The sequence below is a fragment of the Anopheles coustani genome, chromosome 3 (genome assembly GCF_943734705.1).
Source record: "Anopheles coustani chromosome 3, idAnoCousDA_361_x.2, whole genome shotgun sequence".
In the NCBI taxonomy this organism is placed as follows: domain Eukaryota; kingdom Metazoa; phylum Arthropoda; class Insecta; order Diptera; family Culicidae; genus Anopheles; species Anopheles coustani.
In genome coordinates, this window is record NC_071288.1 from 18,022,523 (window position 1) to 18,042,535 (window position 20,013).

Here is a 20,013-nt window from a genome sequence, read left to right on the forward strand (position 1 = left end):
TTCGGTACGAGCGAGTCATCCATGATACACAATTCGTTGGCTCAAAGCGAAAAGGTCCTGGATCGTTATAGCATAAATCAGTGGTAGGAACTTTTGAAAAGTGGAAAACAAAAAATATAGTTGTTAAGGAATGGCATCGCTCTAATCCTCGTTCAAAACAGCGTGTTCATAGAGCGTTTGATGAACCGTTCAATATCTGGGATAAACTGTTTTGTATCTAAAAGAATAAGAAACTTGTTTATATTGTAGAACGAGCCTGATTTTATTTATGTAACAAATAAACAAATAAAATATATTTATTTGATAAACTGAATAATTATAAACACACCTAAAATACATATCTGCTATCCGAAAGAATGCATCAAATAATTCTTAGTTTTATTCATAACATTTCCATATAAATGAATTAGTCAGTAATTACGTAAATGTGGATTTGGTCCAAATGTATTGGAAGCTCGTCGTTGTTTTTTGCATGCATTCGTTGTACCATATTGATTATAGTGTGTAACAAATTCGCAAATCAATAACGATTTGCACCATGCTGCATTTGAAATTCTACTGTGCAGTCTGTCATTTCCACAAAACTTGAAACCTTAGTATCCTACACTGTAAACGCGTACTGACAGACGCATTCAGCTGTCAAACTCCGGTCCGTGTCTCGCATGTGTTCCACCGTTGTTGTGTAACAAAGTTTGTTTCGATGCACTGCCGGTTCTGTTAAATTTATGATGAAATTATCACAATATTAGAGAAACGATCTTCCTCCGAACCATTTTCAACTAATAGTAACGTCTCAGGTTTACCGTTGCTCTGCTACACCTCAGTATGGCAAAGTACATCGCCCAAATCATCGTACTTGGTGGTCAGATCATAGGAAAAGCATTTTCCCGAGCACTGAAACAGGAGATAGCAGCATCACAGGAAGCTGCTAAACGAGCCGGAGGAGGACAAAAAGGACAGAGTCGAGCGGCAGCCAACCTAAGAACTGGTAGGTCTTTCAGCAGGATCAGCTTCCGACAAAGTTGTTTTTATTCGTATGTTTCCCCACCTCAGGAATGACGCTGGAGGAAGCACAAGAAATTCTAAATGTGCAAAAACTGGACCCCGAGGAGGTGAAGAAAAACTACGAACATCTGTTCAACGTGAACGATAAGTCGAAGGGTGGATCATTCTATCTGCAATCGAAAGTGTTCCGAGCAAAAGAGCGGATAGACCAAGAGCTAAAGGAAGCGAAACCACCAGAAGGAGAGAAAACTGATACTGGCACGGGGCAGGAACAGAAACAGTGATCGAAACGGCTACCGTAAATTTGGCAGGTAGTGCCTAGAGTGCTTTTCAAGTAGAGTACAGTTAATTTAATAAGTAAACCTGTTTATTTAGCGCAAGTATAAACTACCCTGCGTTGTGTGCATTTGTTGTGATACCCGGACCGGCGCTTCCGTCGCATTGGTTTTTGATGACCTCGTACTACAACTCGTCCTCGGACTCCTCTAGTGATTTCATCAACGTCTGACCCTTAATTTCGAGATTGAGCTCTTGCCGATTGATTTCGGAAACGTTGGATGAGGTAGCATTCTCGGGAGCTGGTGCGTTCGTTGTTTGTTGCTTGTCCACGGTCAACTGAACGTCCCGCGACTTCAGTTGCAGCTCTTCAACCTGCAATATGAGAAGAAAATTAATCCTAACATCTAGTGGATATCAGAGTATTGCACTTACTAGCAATTGATTCAGTTGATGGTTGATTTTCTCTATCATCGATTTCAAGGTGCCTTCTGTTGCCTTCAGTTGCCGTTGCTCTTTCAAAAGGATTCCTAGTTGCGGATCCATTTTTCATTTTGTGAATGCATTTTTCATTCACAAACAAACTATTTCAATTCATAACTAATAGCCTGAATTTAAAGCAACGTAGGTCTCGTAGAGTTCATTACTATGTTTTTAAGTTGACTCTTTGTCAAACGTAAACAAAGCGTTCTGTGGACAGCATTTTGCATCCCTTTCGGTTCCCAGAGCAGTGTTGCCAAATTATAAGATGAAACAACCCACGTTGCAATAGTACTACATTTTTTTAAAATCATTTAAATTTCTGGAACATTTGCTTTTCTAATATTTTTCAATAGGTCGTATATTTCTTATTTTGTCATTCCGAAGATCACAACGTAACTTTCAAGAAGCCGGTCACTGTCAAACTGAATCAAAGCTCTGCAAGGATATGCCCCGGTTGCCAGTCTTGAATTGAACTATTGTCAGGACTCGCCGTTCTGTGCTCACAGTGTCCTGGGCTTGTTTGTGGTGTCCCTTTTCGTTCGTGAATCTTTTCTGTGAGATGATATTGTTTTTCAGCGTCACCAGTAGCTTGTGGCAGTGACAAAATGGTTGGTCTTACTACGGACGATATGGTTGTCCGCGTGCAACAGCAGCAACCGTCTCCCAACCGCCTGTGCCAGCCTACGATGGTGGGCGGTGGTCAGAGCGAATTCCCCGTGTTCATACCACCGCGAAAACGACAAACGGGAAAGAAAGCGAACCACGGCAATCATATCGACCACATTGTGAATTTACAGGTAAGTCAAATTACAATAAACATCAGCCTTCCGAGTTAAACAGCATACGGAACATCCTTTTTCGCAACTACGAAATACGGGTGTGTCCCACAGGGTTCCTTGTCGTCGCCGTGTTGCTTTTTTGTTTCCCTTGGAATCCTTTTCGCATCCTTACACCGTCGGCATGCTGTGTTGGTGTTAGTGTGTTTAGAAACGATGTGTTTACTTCCTACCGGCAATGTTACAACCGATTCAAAATTCTTTGTCCACGTTTTTCAGATACATTTTTTTTAAATTAGTAAATCTAGAACCAAATTGGATTTTCATCTTACAGGGTACTCGCAAAGAGTGGGATCTAACACCGGAACGGGAAGACTGTAGAAAAAATAAACGCTGGAACAGTGAGGAGATTATTGAAACGACTGCCAACAGCAAAGTGGCCCCGAACGGCACCAACGAGGATGAAGACGATCTGAACGAACTGCAACAGTTTCATCCGCTAAAGGATAGCTCCACCGTAACACCAAGCAGCATCTCCGAGAGCAGCCTCGACCGGAAGTCGAGCAAATCGGCCGAACTGCTCACCGGTGGCAGTAGCAAACGTTCGAAGAAGCGGGTCAACATTCGCACGGACCTGGATGAAATCGGTCGACGACGGTCACCGTCGGCAATCTGCAACTACGAGGATCTAGAATCGGGCGAAACGAGCGTTCTGAATGCGGACCTGGACCAGCAAAGTCTCGAACGTTACAACACGACCCGCTCGTACAGCTCCTCGACTGACAATTATCTCACCATGACGGGTACCATCAAGCGGGGCCGCAAAAAAGGACAATCCATCGACGTACAGCTGAACATTTCGCGTGAGGAGCTCGAGCAGATCAGCAAGCAGGCACTCGCCGTGCACGATGAGTCGTACCGGTCGGGTCAGGATTGTTGCACCCTAAGAACCGGCGTACACATTCTGCTCCTGTCGCTCGTCTGCCTCCCATTCGTCACGCTGACGACTGGTATCTACTCGTTCTACATGGGTACCGTCACCTGGTACAACATGTTCACGTACTTCAACGAGGAACGGTCATACTTCCACAAGCTGCTCATGTCCCCGCTGCTTATCCTAGCCTACCCACTGTGTATCGTGCTCTGCACCATCGGGTTGGCGCTGTACGCCGGCGTCCGGCAGATAAGCTTCCACTTTCGAGCCTGGCTAAACGAGGTGTCCGACATCGAGAAAGGTTTCTACGGCTGGTTGTGCTCGTTTCTACACCTCTCGGACTGCAGCCCGTACGAGGTGGTCATTCTGACCGACATCTGCCCGACGAACCTTCCACCCGGGGGCCCCGGCGGTGCGTTGGATGCCGGTGTGCCTGGACATCGGGCCCATCCGGGCGATGGTCGGCTGCAGGGAGAATCCACACAAATTAATTCCTCAACCGAGGAACTTTCGGTTTAAGCAAGCAATATCAAGAGTCAGTTGTCTCCTGATAGCTCGTTGGCTCTCAACGAAGTTTTGGTTGCTGCGTGCGATTTTGAATATAAAGAGTCAGGGCAGCTCAATCATAATCCACGGTATTTACTTAAAAAAAATCAAAAGAAAGACTGCCAAGACGCAAAATGCAAATATCAAAAAAGGTACTATTTAGCTATTGCTCCTACTGTTGCCATGCCATGTCTAGCTTTCGGTAGCTTCCGTAAACGAGGACATTTCCAACCGTGCAACAAGGATACGTTCCATACAAGCACGCAACGAATCTGTTCTTTGTGTATTTATCTTTCCATATCTACTCTACATTTCTCCTAGGAAAAGAAAAGCATAGCATTAGAAGGTAGACTTACCCTCACCCTTATTCCGGCTAAAAGGTAGAAAGGTGCGAGGGACCAGACTTTACACAACGCTCGAAGAACAAGATCGAGTCGCAAATTTTGCACAAAACACTTTCTAGCGCTGTCTACTTCCTCCCAAGTAGTGTTAGAGGTAAAACTCAGCGTGTTGAGCGGCTTTGAAGGTAAGCTAGCTTTTGATTGGCGTTTATAAGTTTCCTACGTGGGATTTTAAATTAAATTTTAGACATAGGTTTTTCCCCGCCCCTCTTTTAATGTATGTATATACACACTCGAAGGAAACAATCAAACCCCCCCATTTATAATACTCCACGTATCGAAGAAAGCCGCTTGAAGCAAGCAAATCTAGTCAAGTCTCGCGCTCGGGAGACATGGAAAAGGGAATCGTTGTAATTATCACAAGACTCTTTATATACATACACTTATCGGTGAATACAGATACAAATCTATACATATATATAACGTTGCCAATGAGGCCAACTATGGCAATGGTCAATCATTGCCCAAATAATATTGAAATGCATTACAATAATGTACTTATACGATATTGTGAAATAAAGTTAAATTTCTTTTTTACATTTAACATAGGTTTGGAGGTTTCGAGACAAAAACTGGGAAGAATTGATAAGATCGAAAGCCACTATGAAAAAACGAATCAGAACGAACAACTACTACGTGCCCAACGGTCGGGTTAGGTTACGTCTAGGGATAATTTCATGTCCACTGGGGCCAGTTATATATTTGTTGCAAAAATAGTTTCATTTAGCATTTAACATAAATCGCCCTTTTCCCAAGGCTTCCGCACTTCAAATGGCTTGCCTCCTGATCCTCGCTACATTCGAACTTTTCTTCGTACAAAAAAAATATTACAACTCTCCTGTATCATTAGTTCCTCCACTCATTTGCATTACCCGCGGTTCTCGCTGTAATTATTTTGTTCAAATGGTACAACTTCTATTTCTACTACCGCTACTTCTGCGCTGCTACCTCTATTAGTACTGCAAGGTATTTTCTTTTCCTTTCTTTCATTTTGTTTTTGATTGACAATCACAGTGTCGTTGTTTTAAGAATGCACATCATTTTGTTGCGGTTTCGTTTGGAACGATTTCGGCCGCTGAGTCGAACAACGTGTCCTGTAGTCGCGATAAGTGGTAGTGTGTAGTGGTAGCCTTCATTTTCGACTCATTTTTCATTTCATTTAAAAGCTTTCTCCTCAACATGCGCCGACGGCTAAATATCGAACGGAACATCGATTGCACGGTTCTCAAGTCTTGACTCTCGCCGATCGACGATTGATCGACGACACACATACACGATCGCGTGCGAGGTGTAGATGTGTTTTTTTCTTAATTAGAAGCAATGAGTGCTCCTATCGCACGTCGGATTGTGGTCGGTCGGGAAACAAGGAGTAGAACAGAATGTACGCTGCGCTGGCCTGCACATCCGAGGCATCAATGCTTGACACATTGTAGTCGTCGAACTTGAACCATCTGCAAACGGAACAACAGATAGATTAGACCCTGGACAAACATTCAGCGATGGAAAATTAATTACTTTTGGTGCACATTGTTTAAACAGAATGCCGTATAGTGGCCGCTCTCCATCGAACCGTAGTGGTTCGATACGCCGTACAGATGGTACCGGTGCGTCTTCAGCCGCTGGTTTCGCATCACCTCCGTGCGGGCCAGGTAGTCCGTCATGTTGAGCTCGTTCAGCGGAAACTTGACGAGCGTCTGCTTCTTCCGGTACACCGTCGCCATGGCGTCGGGATCGGCGTAGAAACGCTTGAAGTGGACCACCAGGATGGACGGGAGGCGCGAGATGTCCAGCTTTTTGATCGCGTCCTGATTGCTCTTGCACTTCGGGCAGTGCCAGCCGCGCACCTCCTCCCCGTGGAAGTACATATCGAGACAGTTCTGGGGAGCAAATGAAACGAAACAAGAACACCCTCGGAAATGTTAAACCGATCGGCCGGCAAAAAAACGACGTCAAAATCCCCCCTACCTTCAGATAACAAATGTTCGAATCCTGTGGCAGTTCGAGGCTGAGATTCGAAAACGATTCGTACGTGGCGCTCTCCTGTTCGCATCGTTTGCATTTGACCGTGCTCTTGATCTGCCCGTAGAACAGCTCGGAGATGTAGCTACTCTTGCCCTTGAAGTGCTCGATCCATGCCTTCTCCGACGCTGGCAACTTATCGAAGCTGGTCGACATCTGTTGGTTGGTAGGAAAAACAAATGTTTATTCATTAGTTTGCTCGCGCTCTGGTTTCACGGCAACATCGGACGTGGATCACTTACATGCATCTGTATTGTCTGCAGGTCGGAGTGCAGCCAGTCCATGAGTATGGTCAGAAATTCGTGCGAGTCCTGCTGCTCGATTCCACCAAACTGTCGCTCGTACTGGCCGACGACATACTGTACCGATTCATCAAAAGACAAAACGTAAATTAGCCACTATTGTTTGCTCGTTTTTTCGTAGATCTTGCGGGGTTCTTTACTTTCTCTCAGTCAATGCACATAAAACTAACAATTGAAACCAGCTGAGAGGTTACAAAGGTTAGAAATCTCTTGGTAGCATGTTTTCAAATGGATTAAGAATGGAAAATATAGAACTAACGAGGAAATATTTTTCTATTTTCAGTAATTGCCTTCTAAAACATGATTTAACTACGTGAGCCATTTGTAGGTTCCGGTACACCATAAAAGATCGGTCAATTGCTTGTTCTACTTAAACACAAGTTAGCTCACCCCATTCAAGGCAAGCAAAGATCGTGCATCGTTTTGTGCGCTTTTAAAAATATGTAAAATTATTCTCACCACATGTCACGAAACACGCTGTTCATTACACGCCCCGGGAAAGCTAATTACTGTTCCCTCGTAACCTTGCCAGCTGAGAGCATGTCTTAAACGCTTTCGCCGGCAAAAAAATATCCTCAGCACGATAGTGCCCTTCCCCACACCACCCAGCAGTTTTGTCAATTCGAAATTAGGCAAGGACCTGCTGTTGCTTTTTGCCTCCACTTACCCTTAAATTCTTACTGGCAATACACTTGTACTGGCCCGTCCAGAGCGCCCTTACAACCGCGGCCACCTCTTCACCGATTTTGCCCTGCGTTTTGTTGCTCCTGTCGGGATGGAAAGGAAAAACGTAGATTAAAAAAAAAAGAGGAACATAACGAACCATTACCACATCGTTGAGAAAGGAGGCGAATGGGGAATGGAGGTGTTGCCATTTGGGCCACAGGTCGGGAAAAATGAAACCCAACAACACCACCACCCAATACCCCTTTTCTTTTCCTGGAAGCCGTCAGTCATACTCACCGATTGAGGCGCGCCTTGTACGATGGATCGTGGAAGAACTCGTTGAGAAAGTACGTATTGCTGAGGCACTGCAGTATGCTGTTCATGTAGCACGTATTGCCCAGGTTCTTCAGACCCGTCAGCCCGCGTCCCTGCGGGAATGGGGAAACGGAAGCAAGAAGAAACGAAAAATTATATTTACACATACAACGGAGTAGAGAAAGTGCATATAAGACGAACACGGTTTGTTGGTAGAAAATTTAGAGAGGGAAAAAAACCCCCCGCACTTTCCCGACACGTTCAGTTTGCTATTTTTTAATTCGGTTCCATTTTTAGTGGGCTCCCACCGGTGGCGTAGCGTCCGGTGCATTGCAGCCGGAAACGAGCCGGTACGGAGGGTTGTCTGTGCCCGGCCGCTAAATATGCAAATTCGCTAGCAGTAACCTTTGAAAGCGGGCGGAAAACGGCAACGGGGACGGGGGTGTCAAGACATCCTGCCAATGACAGCAAATGTCATGTAATCCGGTTCCGGTGCGGTGGGCAGTCGCAGAAATCCTACTGCACGTCGCATTTGCACACGGGTAATTAAATTAAACTATTATAAATTTAAGCTTAAAGCTTCTACATACTACCCGAAGCATGTCCGAGCTGTACCCGACCGTGCAAACGATGTTGAATAATAGTCGATCGATTTTTTCTTTCGAAAAACTATCTTCACAAAAATGTGTCCGGTTCTCCCATTCACCTCGCCCTTGTCTCGTGAGCATTGGGTTGTCTGTATGTTATAATAGAATTTTACTTTCCTACTTTTTTTGTGTGGTTTATTATTATTTTTTTCACTTTCTTCCGTCTGGTTCCGTGCGACCCACTTGAAGGAAACAATGGCGAAGGAATAACTTCTCGAGCGGTGGAAAACTAAACCGCGGGCTCTCATACCCACTTACTTGCTTACTTCATCCTACATTTCGCCACGCCAATTGACTAGCCTGAAACAACAGCTTAAACAATGGGAAGAGAAACGGAAAAAAGAGTACCAAATCTAGTTCAACTGCAACTATAACAGCTCGATCCCGAACAAAGGGATTTATTCCCCCATCCTATCCTTACAACTTTGTGTGCGGGAAAGTAACCAAAAACAAAAAAAAAAGGAAACCCCCTCCGAATGGTTTGGGTCGCAAACATTCGAACCACGAAAGTACTGCTGGAAGTCCGGCCACCGGGACAACAAACCGATGGGAAAAGGATACCGAAAAACGCGATGAAAGAATCAATTACTCCCATTAACTCCGTGCGGTCCGAAGTAGGGGGTCTCGGAGTTCGCGCCCGAAAGTTGTTTTTCGGGGGTCTTTTCTAGTGATGTGCGCTCTGAGTGAGAATGAGTGAGTGATTCGAATCTTAATATTGAATGAACGATTTAAATCCTAAGAGATAGTTTTTGTGACTCCCTTTGATCCCTAATCCTTAACTGGGATTCGAATCCCAAAAGAATGAACGAATTGGTAAAAGAGTCGCTAGTCGCCATAGAGATTCGAATCCCAAGTTGTGATTCGAATCCCAAGTTGTGATTCGAATCCCAGTTTGGGATCACTACATGGGCGACTAGCGACTCTTTTACCAACTCGTTCATTCTTTTGCGTTTCGAATCCCATATAGTGATTCCCAAACTGGGATTCGAATCACAACTTAGGATTCGAAACTCATCTTGGGATTCGAATCACAACTTGGGATTCGAATCTCTATGGCGACTAGTGACTCTTTTACCCACTCGTTCATTCTTTTATGATTCGAATCCCAGTTAAGGTTTCAAATCACCTCGAAGGTTAATAAATCATTTTACACGTTTTAAATCACAAAAGAGTGACTTAAAGATTCGAATCATCGTTATGATTATTCACTCTGATTCAAATCTCTAAAAAGAGTTGTTATTCTCATCACTAGTCTTTTCCCTTCCAGCTTTTCCCTTTAACTCAGTTCACCGAGTGAGTCAACACATATATTCCGCTGCCGCCCATTTGCGCTCCGAGCTCCATTATATATGGAAATTTCGTTATAACTATTTCTGTCTCCAAGATGGCCGAACGAGGGCCGACCGGGATGGCAGCGAGCCAGCCAGCCCACCCGGGGAAGGCCACTCCGAAAGTACGTCCCCTCTGGCCCCGAAAGACGCCGTACACAAATACTTGCGAGTGCGTCGTGCAACTTCACTCATTGACCTCCAGCGCCATTTTGAACCGGTCCCCGGTTCATGGAAGCCCGTGCGCCCTTCCATTGGGCTCTATCGTGCCAACGTGTAGTTAGGCAGGGGAGGGGGAACTCTTTCCACCCAACGAAGAACTTCGGGGATGTCTTCTTTGCGGCCCGAAGGAAACTTTCTCCGACGCGGAAAATATGCACATGAATGGATAGTTTGTTGCAAACCCCTCGGATATATCGGACGAATAGTGGGGGGGTCGGGGGACGGTGGAAGGACATGAACCGAAAATATATACATATTTTCTGAGCCTTGACTTCCGATACCGGACAATGACGCCGGCCGACACAAACACAAACACATATCGCGCCCAGTATCAGAATCGGAGCCGGGAAAAGCCGACCCGGTTGGTTGGGACCCTTTCGTCGGAAAATGCAAAAAAGCCATATCAGCTATCCATCTCGGAGCACTTCTTTGCCGCCGCGTTTCGTCAAAGCTCGCATCGCTTGAACGGGAATCATCAACCCCGGTTAGGTTGCTCTTCCATTAAAAATAGCTTACGGCTTGGTGAATAATTAAATCTGGTATCCGAAGGCGCTCCCTCCTTCCTGGAGAAAGGGCATGAGAAACCGAAGACACAGCAGTAACGCATCCCTGCTTCCGAAGCCGAAGCCCTCCCGGCAACGTCTGCCCACGACAACAAAAGAGAAGAAGAAAAAAACGCAAAAGCAGAAGCAAAAACATCCACACAAGATTAGGTTTCACCAAGAGTTCACCGTCAAGTGGAAATCGAGCGTTGGCGCGCTGGAGAAGCTTTGGGGGGGGGGGGCGGGGGGAAGTGACGCTCTCACGCTTTCGCTATCGAAAGGTTCGGCAAAACCGGCCTGGATAACGATGCGCCACCAGCCCCTCCCCCAGCCCCCAGCCTACGCCCTCTAGCACACCTACCCCCGCACACCATTGTTTATGCAGTCAGTTATTGATTGCTTTCCTTACGACCGACCCCACCCCGACCGACTTGCCTTCATTTGGGATAAAGAGAGATGTCCCTGGGACGGTGACAGATGTTCACTTTCTGATACAATTAGGCGCCCGGGAAACGTGCGAGTGCGAGTGAAGCGCCTCGACACGGTCCTTAGGACACATTTATAATTAAAAATAATTATTCTATTCACTACAGCAAACGTCTGTGTGGTGTGTTTATGCGACAAATCGGTCAGGATCGTACAAATCGTTACTAGAAAGGCGAGCTAATTGTGCTGGCAGTGATTGTTTGAGGCATAGAAGGTGGGTTGGGAATGAAAACATGTTGTTTTGGCTACAATCATGAGGTAAATGGGTAATTTCAATTGTTATGGATCACTGAACACTATCTATCACTATTTTCAGTGATTTGAGAGAAATAGGTCACATGTTTAAATATTTACTTTGAATACACAACTGAAAACAATCGCTATAAGACACTACACAGCATGTTATAAACCTAAACCTCCTAAACCTTCGGTGTTGTTTTCAAATATTCATTACTATGCGATTGCTTTATCACGGCCAGAAGATCGCTTCTGGCAACAAAAGTTGAAAATGAAATACAATTTTCTTGCGTGTTTAACATCGCCTTTTTGCAATTCCATCACAGTATTTTTGATCTGGTTTGCTAAACACAAATGTTAAGTCTCTTTTCTTCTTTTTAAAGCATGATGAAGAATGTTAAAGAGATAAACCTCACTACTAGTCACACAACGAATGGTTTCGCATAGTCGATGGTTACTTTGATTGTCGATGGTTACTTTGCCGGAAAATAAAACAAAGCAAAGCGGAAATCTGCTACACAGTTTCATTGAAAGTTTGCAGTAGGAAGGAAACGAAACGTTTTCGTGATTTGAGGGACAATTTTTTCGAACATTTCATTTACTCTTGCAATGTTAAGTTTTTAATTTCCTCACAGATATACTTATTAAAAAGAAGATTCAAACGTTCGGACGAAAAGACTACATTCATACACTTCTACTTTTCGGTTTAGTAATTGTCGAAGAAAAAGGGCGTTATACACGCGAAAATACGATAAATCTACCACTTAAGCCAAGGAGCACCATCACGACAATTACGTTGATGGTAAACAATATAAAATAATAGTGTATGTTTGCATATATAACTGTATTTTTTATTGCTAGGTAGAAAGAAAAAAACGAGAACTACATTACGAGTGCAAAGAAGAAAGCTTAAGAGCCTAATAGCAGGTTAGAGAGAGGTATGAACTGCCAAATAAATTTCCACTAAAACATGAGTAACGGCTCAAGCCTTAGCACCGCAAACCTGCTGGCAGATGGTTCGTAGCAGCACCGAAGGGCACATTATAAATTCCATCCCCCGGGACACGCACCCCGCGCCTCTTATGTTCATTGCCATGCCTCACTAATTAATGACAACTGTGAATTTCCCTTTTGGATGGGCGAAATTTTTGCACCACCCTTAGTAGCACTACCCCCGGGACATTATCTGCATTCACCAGCGACGGCCAATGGGACATTCATTATGCTGGTGGTGTAGAAGGTGGCTTTCGTAGAGGACGGTATGACTTCACCAACCCGGCAGGGTGCGCTTCACCGTTTCACACCGGTAGGACGTTCCGTGTCCGGGATGGTTCCCAGAAGGATTGAGCAGTTCGTTGGTCGTTGGCGAAGCAGGTGGACGAAATAAAAGACCTCCGCGAAAGCGAATACAGTTTGAATTTATGCTGCGCTGTCTAACGATGAAAGAAGAACCAACGAATACCTCCCGAACGTAATTTAATTCTCACGTGCGAATGTCACGCCAGGGAGGAGGATCACCTCCGTAAAGTTTGCCCACTATGTCCCAGAGGGCACAAAACAGGGCCCCCCTCACCGGCGAATGTAGGTCCCCGGTTGAAGAGTTATAAATTTTAACCACTCCATTTAATTTTCAACCGATAAACACGAATCATCGCGTCGAAGCCATTGGCGTGGCGTGTTTGAAGCTAGAAAATTGTCGACATAGACATACAGTTGCACCGTTGCGTTCTTAACGTATTCCCTTCGAAGAATGTGTGCGCCTTCATGTCACCCCCCGAAAAAGGACATACCTTTTTGTACGGGATCAGCTGGTGGTAGTGTGGAAGCTTTATTTTATAACCGGCGACAACGACCATCGTGCTGCCCTTTCTCCTCCTTGCTGGCCGGTGATGATTTTCTCAGAATAAAAACGAACGACCTGCGTGCGTCGTGTGCAACCCTGCTTTTTCCCTCGGGTGTCCTCGAAACCTTCGTTCCACCGGGATCGGACTGAGACTGGTTTCCTTATGTTACCGTGTGCTTGTGTTCCGGTTGTATGCCTTTGGACCGATCGTTTGGTTGTTAGCACGTTTTATAACTGAATTATCTTCTCGTTTCTCGCGCTCGCTAATAGGACACGAACTTAAGGCGGGAATAGTCCACCTTAGGTTTCTGTTGTTGGCATTTGGCACTTTGGTGTACGTCGTCGCACGTTTGCTAGCGGTTGCTGGTGGTTCCTTCAGCGGATGACAAACACCAAACTCCCTGCCAAGGTGGTGAATCCTCCCGAGGCTGCAATCCAGCCGTGTATGAAGCCACCGGCGTGTTTATGTGATGGGATAAACTCAAGCGACACTCAACACCCGAGCCAGTTCTCATTGCAGTTGACTAAAGTTGTCGTAGACGGCCGTCTAGGGTTTATGGTATTTTTCCGTTTTCGTGTCTCCTTTCCGATAATTTTCGACTTGGCGTTCCCTGTTGGGGGACTGTTCGCACGTTCGCACTAAAAAGTAGGATACGATCACTCGCGCCCGGAACTAATTAAATAACCGCCATGTTTTCACCCCCCGCTTTCGCCGCACAAAAAGTATCGATTCTCGTCGTTTTCGAAAACCGCGACACGGACGGGAAAATTTGGTAAGAAAACTACAACTACACCCGTCAACCGAACCGAACCGGGGTAATCAACGGTATCGAATGGTGGAAGGAAAATAAACGGTTCCCTTTCCTCGCACCGCGAATGGCCCCAGTGGTGGAGGAATGTTTTTGTTTTTTCCCCCAACCACGTGTAAACCACACTTTGTTGCCGCCTTTTGCTGTTTCGGTTATTCAGCCGCAAAGCAAGAGGCAGTTGTATGTCGCGGATTTCGGGTCGGAGACCATAAACACACACACACACACACTTTGACGCGATGGTTCTTCCCTAAAACACGCAACTTGTCTGTTGAGCTAGAGGCTGCTACATTTCACGTCGGATGTCGCGTACGAACTGAAATGTGTACCATCCCGTTCCGAAAGGAAGCGCCGGAATTTGGCGTCGGGAAAATCGTCGCACAAACGGTCGGAATGCTTCGGAAGGACACGAAGGCGCTCAGCTTTCCCAATGGGAACCCCCTCTCCCCCAGTGGTGTCTGTGTGTGTGTGTGTTTGTCGGTTGGCAACGACTTCAAGACACGTTCCGATGAGTGTCCGCTCTGGCCGCTCGTGGAAAAAACAGGTAAGTATTTCCATAGTGCCCGAACCGCGTTTCCAACAAACAATGCCGACAACCTGGTCAGTGTAACGTTAGTAACTCACGGTGGCTTACCCGGCTGTCCCCGAACTGTGCGTGCATCCGATTTACGACATCGTTTGCAATGTGCAACCCGAATCATGCCAACACATGGCCCCACACAGATCCCTCCCCTTCATTCCCGAAACAAACCTCACCGACCAACGCGAAGCGACAAAGGACGGATGAGGGTAAAGGACAACCGCGGAGGTTACGGTCGCGGGTAAGGACAAACAACGGACAAACAACCAAGCCAAAACTTTGCCTGGAACGAACGTGAAGAAGTCGCAAAGGAAAAAAAAACAAAGTAAAAGGGAAACCAAACAGCGGCCACGGGAATCAACTTTCCGCTGCGTGCCACCGTGCAACGTGCCAACGGTATTGGGTGCACCGGCGGGCGGAAGCGAACAGGTGCCGGCCAGTGGGCACCCACAATGTTACGTTCGATGGAATACCACTACTTACGGTCACCAGCAGTTTGCCGCCGGTCCACGTGTCCAGCGGAAAATGCGCGTGTCTAATTCCACTGTCAAACGGCTTCAGAAGACGGTGCTAAGAAGCAGATTGAACTAAAAAAAAGGAACATTTCGACTACTTTCACCATAACGGCCGTTCAAGAAACTCGCTAACGAAATCGTTTGTAGGAAAAAAAAGGTTATAAGAAAAACATGAAACTGCATGCTTTACCATGTTACGGAAGTCCTGGCTTCAATTGTAACACAGTACCAATATATGTAACGTAGGAAAAATGCTTGGAAATGTATGAACCAGTTACAAAAATTATAAAATAATAGTGTATGGCAGTAGTAAACGAATGGTCTGTTAATTAAGCTTGATGAAAACCTTAATCTACTTGAAAGATTATACAAAACATCTAAAAAATCGGCCTTGATGAGTTGCAATACTTCAAGTAGCTTGCAAGTTTGCGAACAAACTCTTAAAAACTATTCACATATTGTTTGCAAAGTATACATTTCGAAATTTTACAATTAATTTAAAACCAAAGTTTTAATTGGACGTACAAAGATATAAATATATATTGATTCAATAATTTACAATCAAAAATAAAACTTTTCCCATAGTCTGGATTAATTGGAAAAAGGGTGTAAATTGGACAAAGGGTAAATAAATTTAAAAAAAAACTATTTCACATACACACCCATGTAAAAAGGAGCGTACTAAAGTCAAAACTAAACCTTTTTTTAAATTAAAAATCAACATACATTTCTAAATATAAAACACAATTATAAATTTTTTGTTGCTTTAGTTTAGTGCTTACGAAAACAATGAAATTATTCATAAGGTTCTTTATACGGATAAAACAAACGATAATATCAATTAATTAGTATAGTGCACCACATAGTGGCACAACAAAATGCGCTTCCGGGACGGCTTATGCTACGAAGGCAACTAAACAACAACAACCAGGCGCCTCCATCGTCCACAGACCACAACGCAAAAAACCATAACAATAGCCGACGATCAAAGGCGGCGGAGCGACAAAACGGACCAATTTCAAATCAACCCTTTTTGCTAACCGATAATGGGCCATTTTACCCATCGCTTCGATCCGCGCGAAATTACGTCCCCGGAAGTAGGTGGCTCGGAAATCAAATTTCCTGCTGCGAAGAAAATATTCGGAGGGGGACTGTTTTTTGGCCGAAACAAGGGTGTGTCGGAAACGGCGACAGAGTGCTAGACAAATTGGGATTTCCATGGGAAGGAAAGAGCGCTACGTAGAGATAGGGAGTGTACTAGTGTGTGAGTGAGGGAGCGAGAGAGAGAGAATGGTACAGAAAACTACTGCGGAATGTCGACTGTCCTCAGTGTCAAGGCCGGGTATTCGCTACCGGGGATGCTGGCAAGAGGGTGCTCGTGTGGTGCAACGAAAAATCCCAATTGCTGGACCATTTTTGTCGTCTACATCCGCAATGCATCACCACCACCAATGTACGATTATGACCCGGGTCGAACGACCGGTCGGAACGAAATCGCACCAACCCACCCCAAGGGTAGGGAGCTGGCAGCGCACAGTGCAGAGGGTGCGCTTTTATGTGGTAGCGCATCAATTATTTTCTATTGCTAACGAAATGACACCCGAACACATCGTCTGGTGGTGGTTTCGTGGTGATCTTCCGTTCCAAACGTTCCGCTCGGAGGACGAGACGACACACCCGCCCCCGCACGTTCGGCTCGATTCGAAAATAGTTTTCGAACGCCGCGCAGCGGAGTGGGGCGCAATTATTGCTCTTCCGTTATGCTTTTATCGATTCGAGTGCCAGGAAGTAGCGAAAGTTTTGCAAGCGCATAATTGTGCCCTTCGCCTCCATCGTCTGGAGCAAGTGCAACGAAAGCTTCAGTATATTTTGGGGCGGAAGATAGTGTCCATGCGTCGACTCATAACGTTATATTAGTTAAACTTTTCCGCAATCACGAGTAGAAGAACAAATTCGAACGAATGGTTGTAGTTTCCTAATTTTAGCTAATGTCTTCCCAACATTGTGTTTTTGTAGCACACATGACGAAAGTACCTAGGTTACTTTATACGGACCAACCTCTTTTAAATACTTTTGCTTTGTGTTCTAAACGTGTCCGTTGGGAGATTACTCTGCATAAATAAGACTTGAAGGTAGTATTCGAACTCAATTCATCAGATCTTGATCCGTTGATCTTACGTGATCCGTTGGGAACAGAACTGTTAGTTTCAGTACAATTAAACAATTTAATTTTTTTTTTAAAGTATGGTAAAATTAAAGTAAAAACTTTTTGTAAAAACTTTATGCAAAAAAACTAAAAATGTCTATTATTTAAACACGCTGAAAGTGCCCAAAAGCATGAAAGAAGCCAAACCTTCCATTGTGCCTAATCATGAATATCCATTGTGCCAAATCATATCACGATAAACAGTACGCGTAGTGCTTTTGAATTAGTTTTAGGTTCTTAAGTAATAACCAAATGTTTCAGAGCTAAAAGAAAACTCGCCAAAATATGAAGTGTGAAACTTCCAAAGTTGAAACAAAACACAATCTCTACTATGGCTAGGTTCAATGAATAGCAATAGCGTACAAATCCCAATTAAGAGGAAATGGATTTCATCGCCCTTCTGTCATGGAATCAGAGATGTTATTTTTTATGTTGAACTGCATCGTTGCTTTGTGTTTTCTACATTTAAAAAATGTGTTAACTTCGATGTAGATCACCACCGAAAACATGCACACAATTACGCGTACAATTACGTGCTTATGCGTGTGGCGTCACTGCGCTAATCCGATGCTCACGTTCCCGCCCACGATACCAACCGACCGGGGCGCACATAAACGAGGAAATCGTACAACAGCTCCAACACGAGGAAAATTGCTCCACTACTTACCACGGTCCCGTATACCGGAGCAAAGTCACGCTGCACCACGTCGAGGTCTCGCGTACGCAGATTATGATTATGATCGGCCAGCGGTTTGGCGTTGCGATCGAACTGAGGCAACCGTGGCCCCACCGAATACTGGGTACTTGCAGGGCGTTCTTCCGGGTAGGTTACATTCTCCGGCTCGGGCACGTTCTCCTTGAGTAGCTGCTTCTGCTGGCGGGCTAGCGCTAGCTTTGCCTCACGTTCCTTGGCCAACCGTTCGCCTCGTTCGATCAGCTCCCGCTGTTCCCGTTCCTGTTCGCGCAACCGCCGCTCCTTTTCGAGCAATCTGCAAATAATAATGGCGTTTAAAATAACGGAAGAAAAAGAACGTATGATGTGGTGATGACGTCAATGTGGCTGCCGCTTTTCTACTTACCTTCGCTCGAGCGCCTCGCGTTCGAGTTGCTCTGCCTGTTGGTTGGAAATTTGCTCTCCTCGTTCCTGCTGCTCCTTCTCCAATTCCTTATACTTTTGCTCCTCCTCCAGGATTCTCTCATTTTCAGTTTCCTGTGAAACAAATGCATGTTGGTTGTCAATTTGGTTTGGTTCTTTCGATCCTCCACACGATCCCTGCTCAAGGTGCCTTACATAATCCCGCTGACGGTCCGTTAGCTGCATCACTTCATACAGCAGTGATTCTTGAGCTTCCGCCGACTCGGACTCCGGCTGGTCCTGCAGCTTCGTAATGATTTTCAGGGCATTCTCTCTAGATTTATCCAGCAACTGTTCGTGCTCGAAGAGAATTGCTTCCAAATGTTGGTGCCTCGACTGGTACAAGCTAACAGCAGCTTCCTTCGTGTCCCGGTCGATCGTTGGTTTGATGGCCGGTTTTGAGAATGAATTCTCCTTCATGGGAATTAGGTGAATGCTCGGATACTCGATATCATCTACAAAAAGAGGCAAATATTTAGCAAATTGAAAATGGTTTTGATTGTGTTTTTGTTTTTACCAAGATCAACTCCATTGGTGTGCACGAGTTGCGGCGGTTGGTACGAAGGATTCGTACAACTCTGCGGGTAACGGTCTCGAAAGCTTTCATATCCGCCATTGAGTCGTGTAATCTTCGAGCTGTCTATATCCTGATCGTACTGTAAAGAGTAAACAAATTTTAACCATCGAAGGGAAACAGGAGCTGCAAAATGAAACCTTACATGGCATAATATATTATTCAGAACATAAATCGGTGTATCATTCGCCGGGATACCACTGCTGTTCCAATCCATCAGCACCACAAATTCCTTCACCATCCGGCTGGACCATAGCGTACGCGAATGCTCCGGTAGAGCGTTGTTTAGCTTTCCCGAGGTCATACCACCCACCAACAGATGCTCCGGCACGTGCACCAAGTAGTTGTACCGCAAATGGGACGCCTCAAATTCCTCCGTTGATCGACAGTCCATGATCAGCAGACTAACCCGGCAGTCGTTGATCATGGCGTGCAATTCTGATGCATCGATCGTCTGCTTCACGGTCGGTGTCGATGATTCCACGGTTTGCGGTGTTACCGGTACGGATGGGATTATGCTGGAGGGTTCTCGAGCCGAGGGTACAGCATAAGGTATCCCCTTCCGGCGTGCCTGTTCCTCGTAGCGTTCTACCAAACTTTTCTGCAGATTTCCCAGCTTTTTGAATATTGTATTAAAATCCGACTGAGTACCAACCACCTTCTTGACCATATCTTTCTTGCGCTCGTAATCCTTATGACGGCGAAGGCTTTGGGTAAGGTTCATAAGCTTCATGTATCCGCAGTACGCGTGTTCCTCATCTCGGTCAAGGTAGTAACGATCGCTCAGTTCGATCAACTTGCGGGCAGATTTACAGATCATTTCCAATTCTTTGCCCTTAAGGTTGGGCAGTTTCATATACGATTTTTCCAATTCCTCTATCGTTTCTGCCAAATGCAGTGGCTTGGGATGATTCATTGTGGTTGTCGGTGCCGAGCCAGCAGTTTTACCATACCATTAACAACAGCTCTGGAAAGTTTGGCAGGTTGGATCGTGGCGTAAATACCCACGCTAAGTTAGCGAACGTTTTCTTACACCCGCAAAAAGAGTAGTGTTTGTGTTTTCCGAAAAGAATTCACGATATTTAACTTCTTGTTGCCCAGTTTTATGAACACTGTTTTCACAAATAAATTTGGGTGCATCACAACAGATGACAACTGTTTCGGAA

At 45.2% G+C, this 20,013-nt stretch overlaps 4 protein-coding genes across 4 annotated transcripts; 2 read left to right on the plus strand and 2 right to left on the minus strand.

Moving 5' to 3' along the window:
* The first annotated feature begins 665 nt into the window (after window positions 1-665).
* Window positions 666-1,423, plus strand: LOC131272301 (mitochondrial import inner membrane translocase subunit Tim16). The gene is made up of 2 exons (XM_058273984.1): window positions 666-988; window positions 1,054-1,423. The coding sequence occupies exons 1-2, from the start codon at window positions 826-828 to the stop codon at window positions 1,287-1,289; spliced, it is 399 nt and encodes a 132-aa protein (XP_058129967.1). The 5' UTR covers window positions 666-825; the 3' UTR covers window positions 1,290-1,423.
* On the minus strand, window positions 1,352-1,938 carry LOC131272302 (uncharacterized). Its single transcript, XM_058273985.1, has 2 exons — window positions 1,717-1,938; window positions 1,352-1,656 (listed from the first exon to the last, which is right to left on the minus strand). Exons 1-2 carry the CDS (start codon window positions 1,825-1,827, stop codon window positions 1,468-1,470), a joined length of 300 nt encoding a protein of 99 aa, XP_058129968.1. The 5' UTR covers window positions 1,828-1,938; the 3' UTR covers window positions 1,352-1,467.
* A 347-nt stretch (window positions 1,939-2,285) lies between these two features.
* On the plus strand, window positions 2,286-4,965 carry LOC131271764 (transmembrane protein 169). The gene is made up of 2 exons (XM_058273292.1): window positions 2,286-2,561; window positions 2,875-4,965. Exons 1-2 carry the CDS (start codon window positions 2,370-2,372, stop codon window positions 3,991-3,993), a joined length of 1,311 nt encoding a protein of 436 aa, XP_058129275.1. The 5' UTR covers window positions 2,286-2,369; the 3' UTR covers window positions 3,994-4,965.
* A 748-nt stretch (window positions 4,966-5,713) lies between these two features.
* LOC131271763 (ubiquitin carboxyl-terminal hydrolase 8) lies at window positions 5,714-19,915 on the minus strand. The gene is made up of 11 exons (XM_058273290.1): window positions 18,993-19,915; window positions 18,791-18,929; window positions 18,430-18,728; window positions 18,218-18,348; window positions 17,806-18,127; window positions 7,706-7,836; window positions 7,410-7,509; window positions 6,683-6,799; window positions 6,387-6,596; window positions 5,937-6,298; window positions 5,714-5,872 (listed from the first exon to the last, which is right to left on the minus strand). Exons 1-11 carry the CDS (start codon window positions 19,761-19,763, stop codon window positions 5,752-5,754), a joined length of 2,703 nt encoding a protein of 900 aa, XP_058129273.1. The 5' UTR covers window positions 19,764-19,915; the 3' UTR covers window positions 5,714-5,751.
* Window positions 19,916-20,013: the final 98 nt, after the last annotated feature.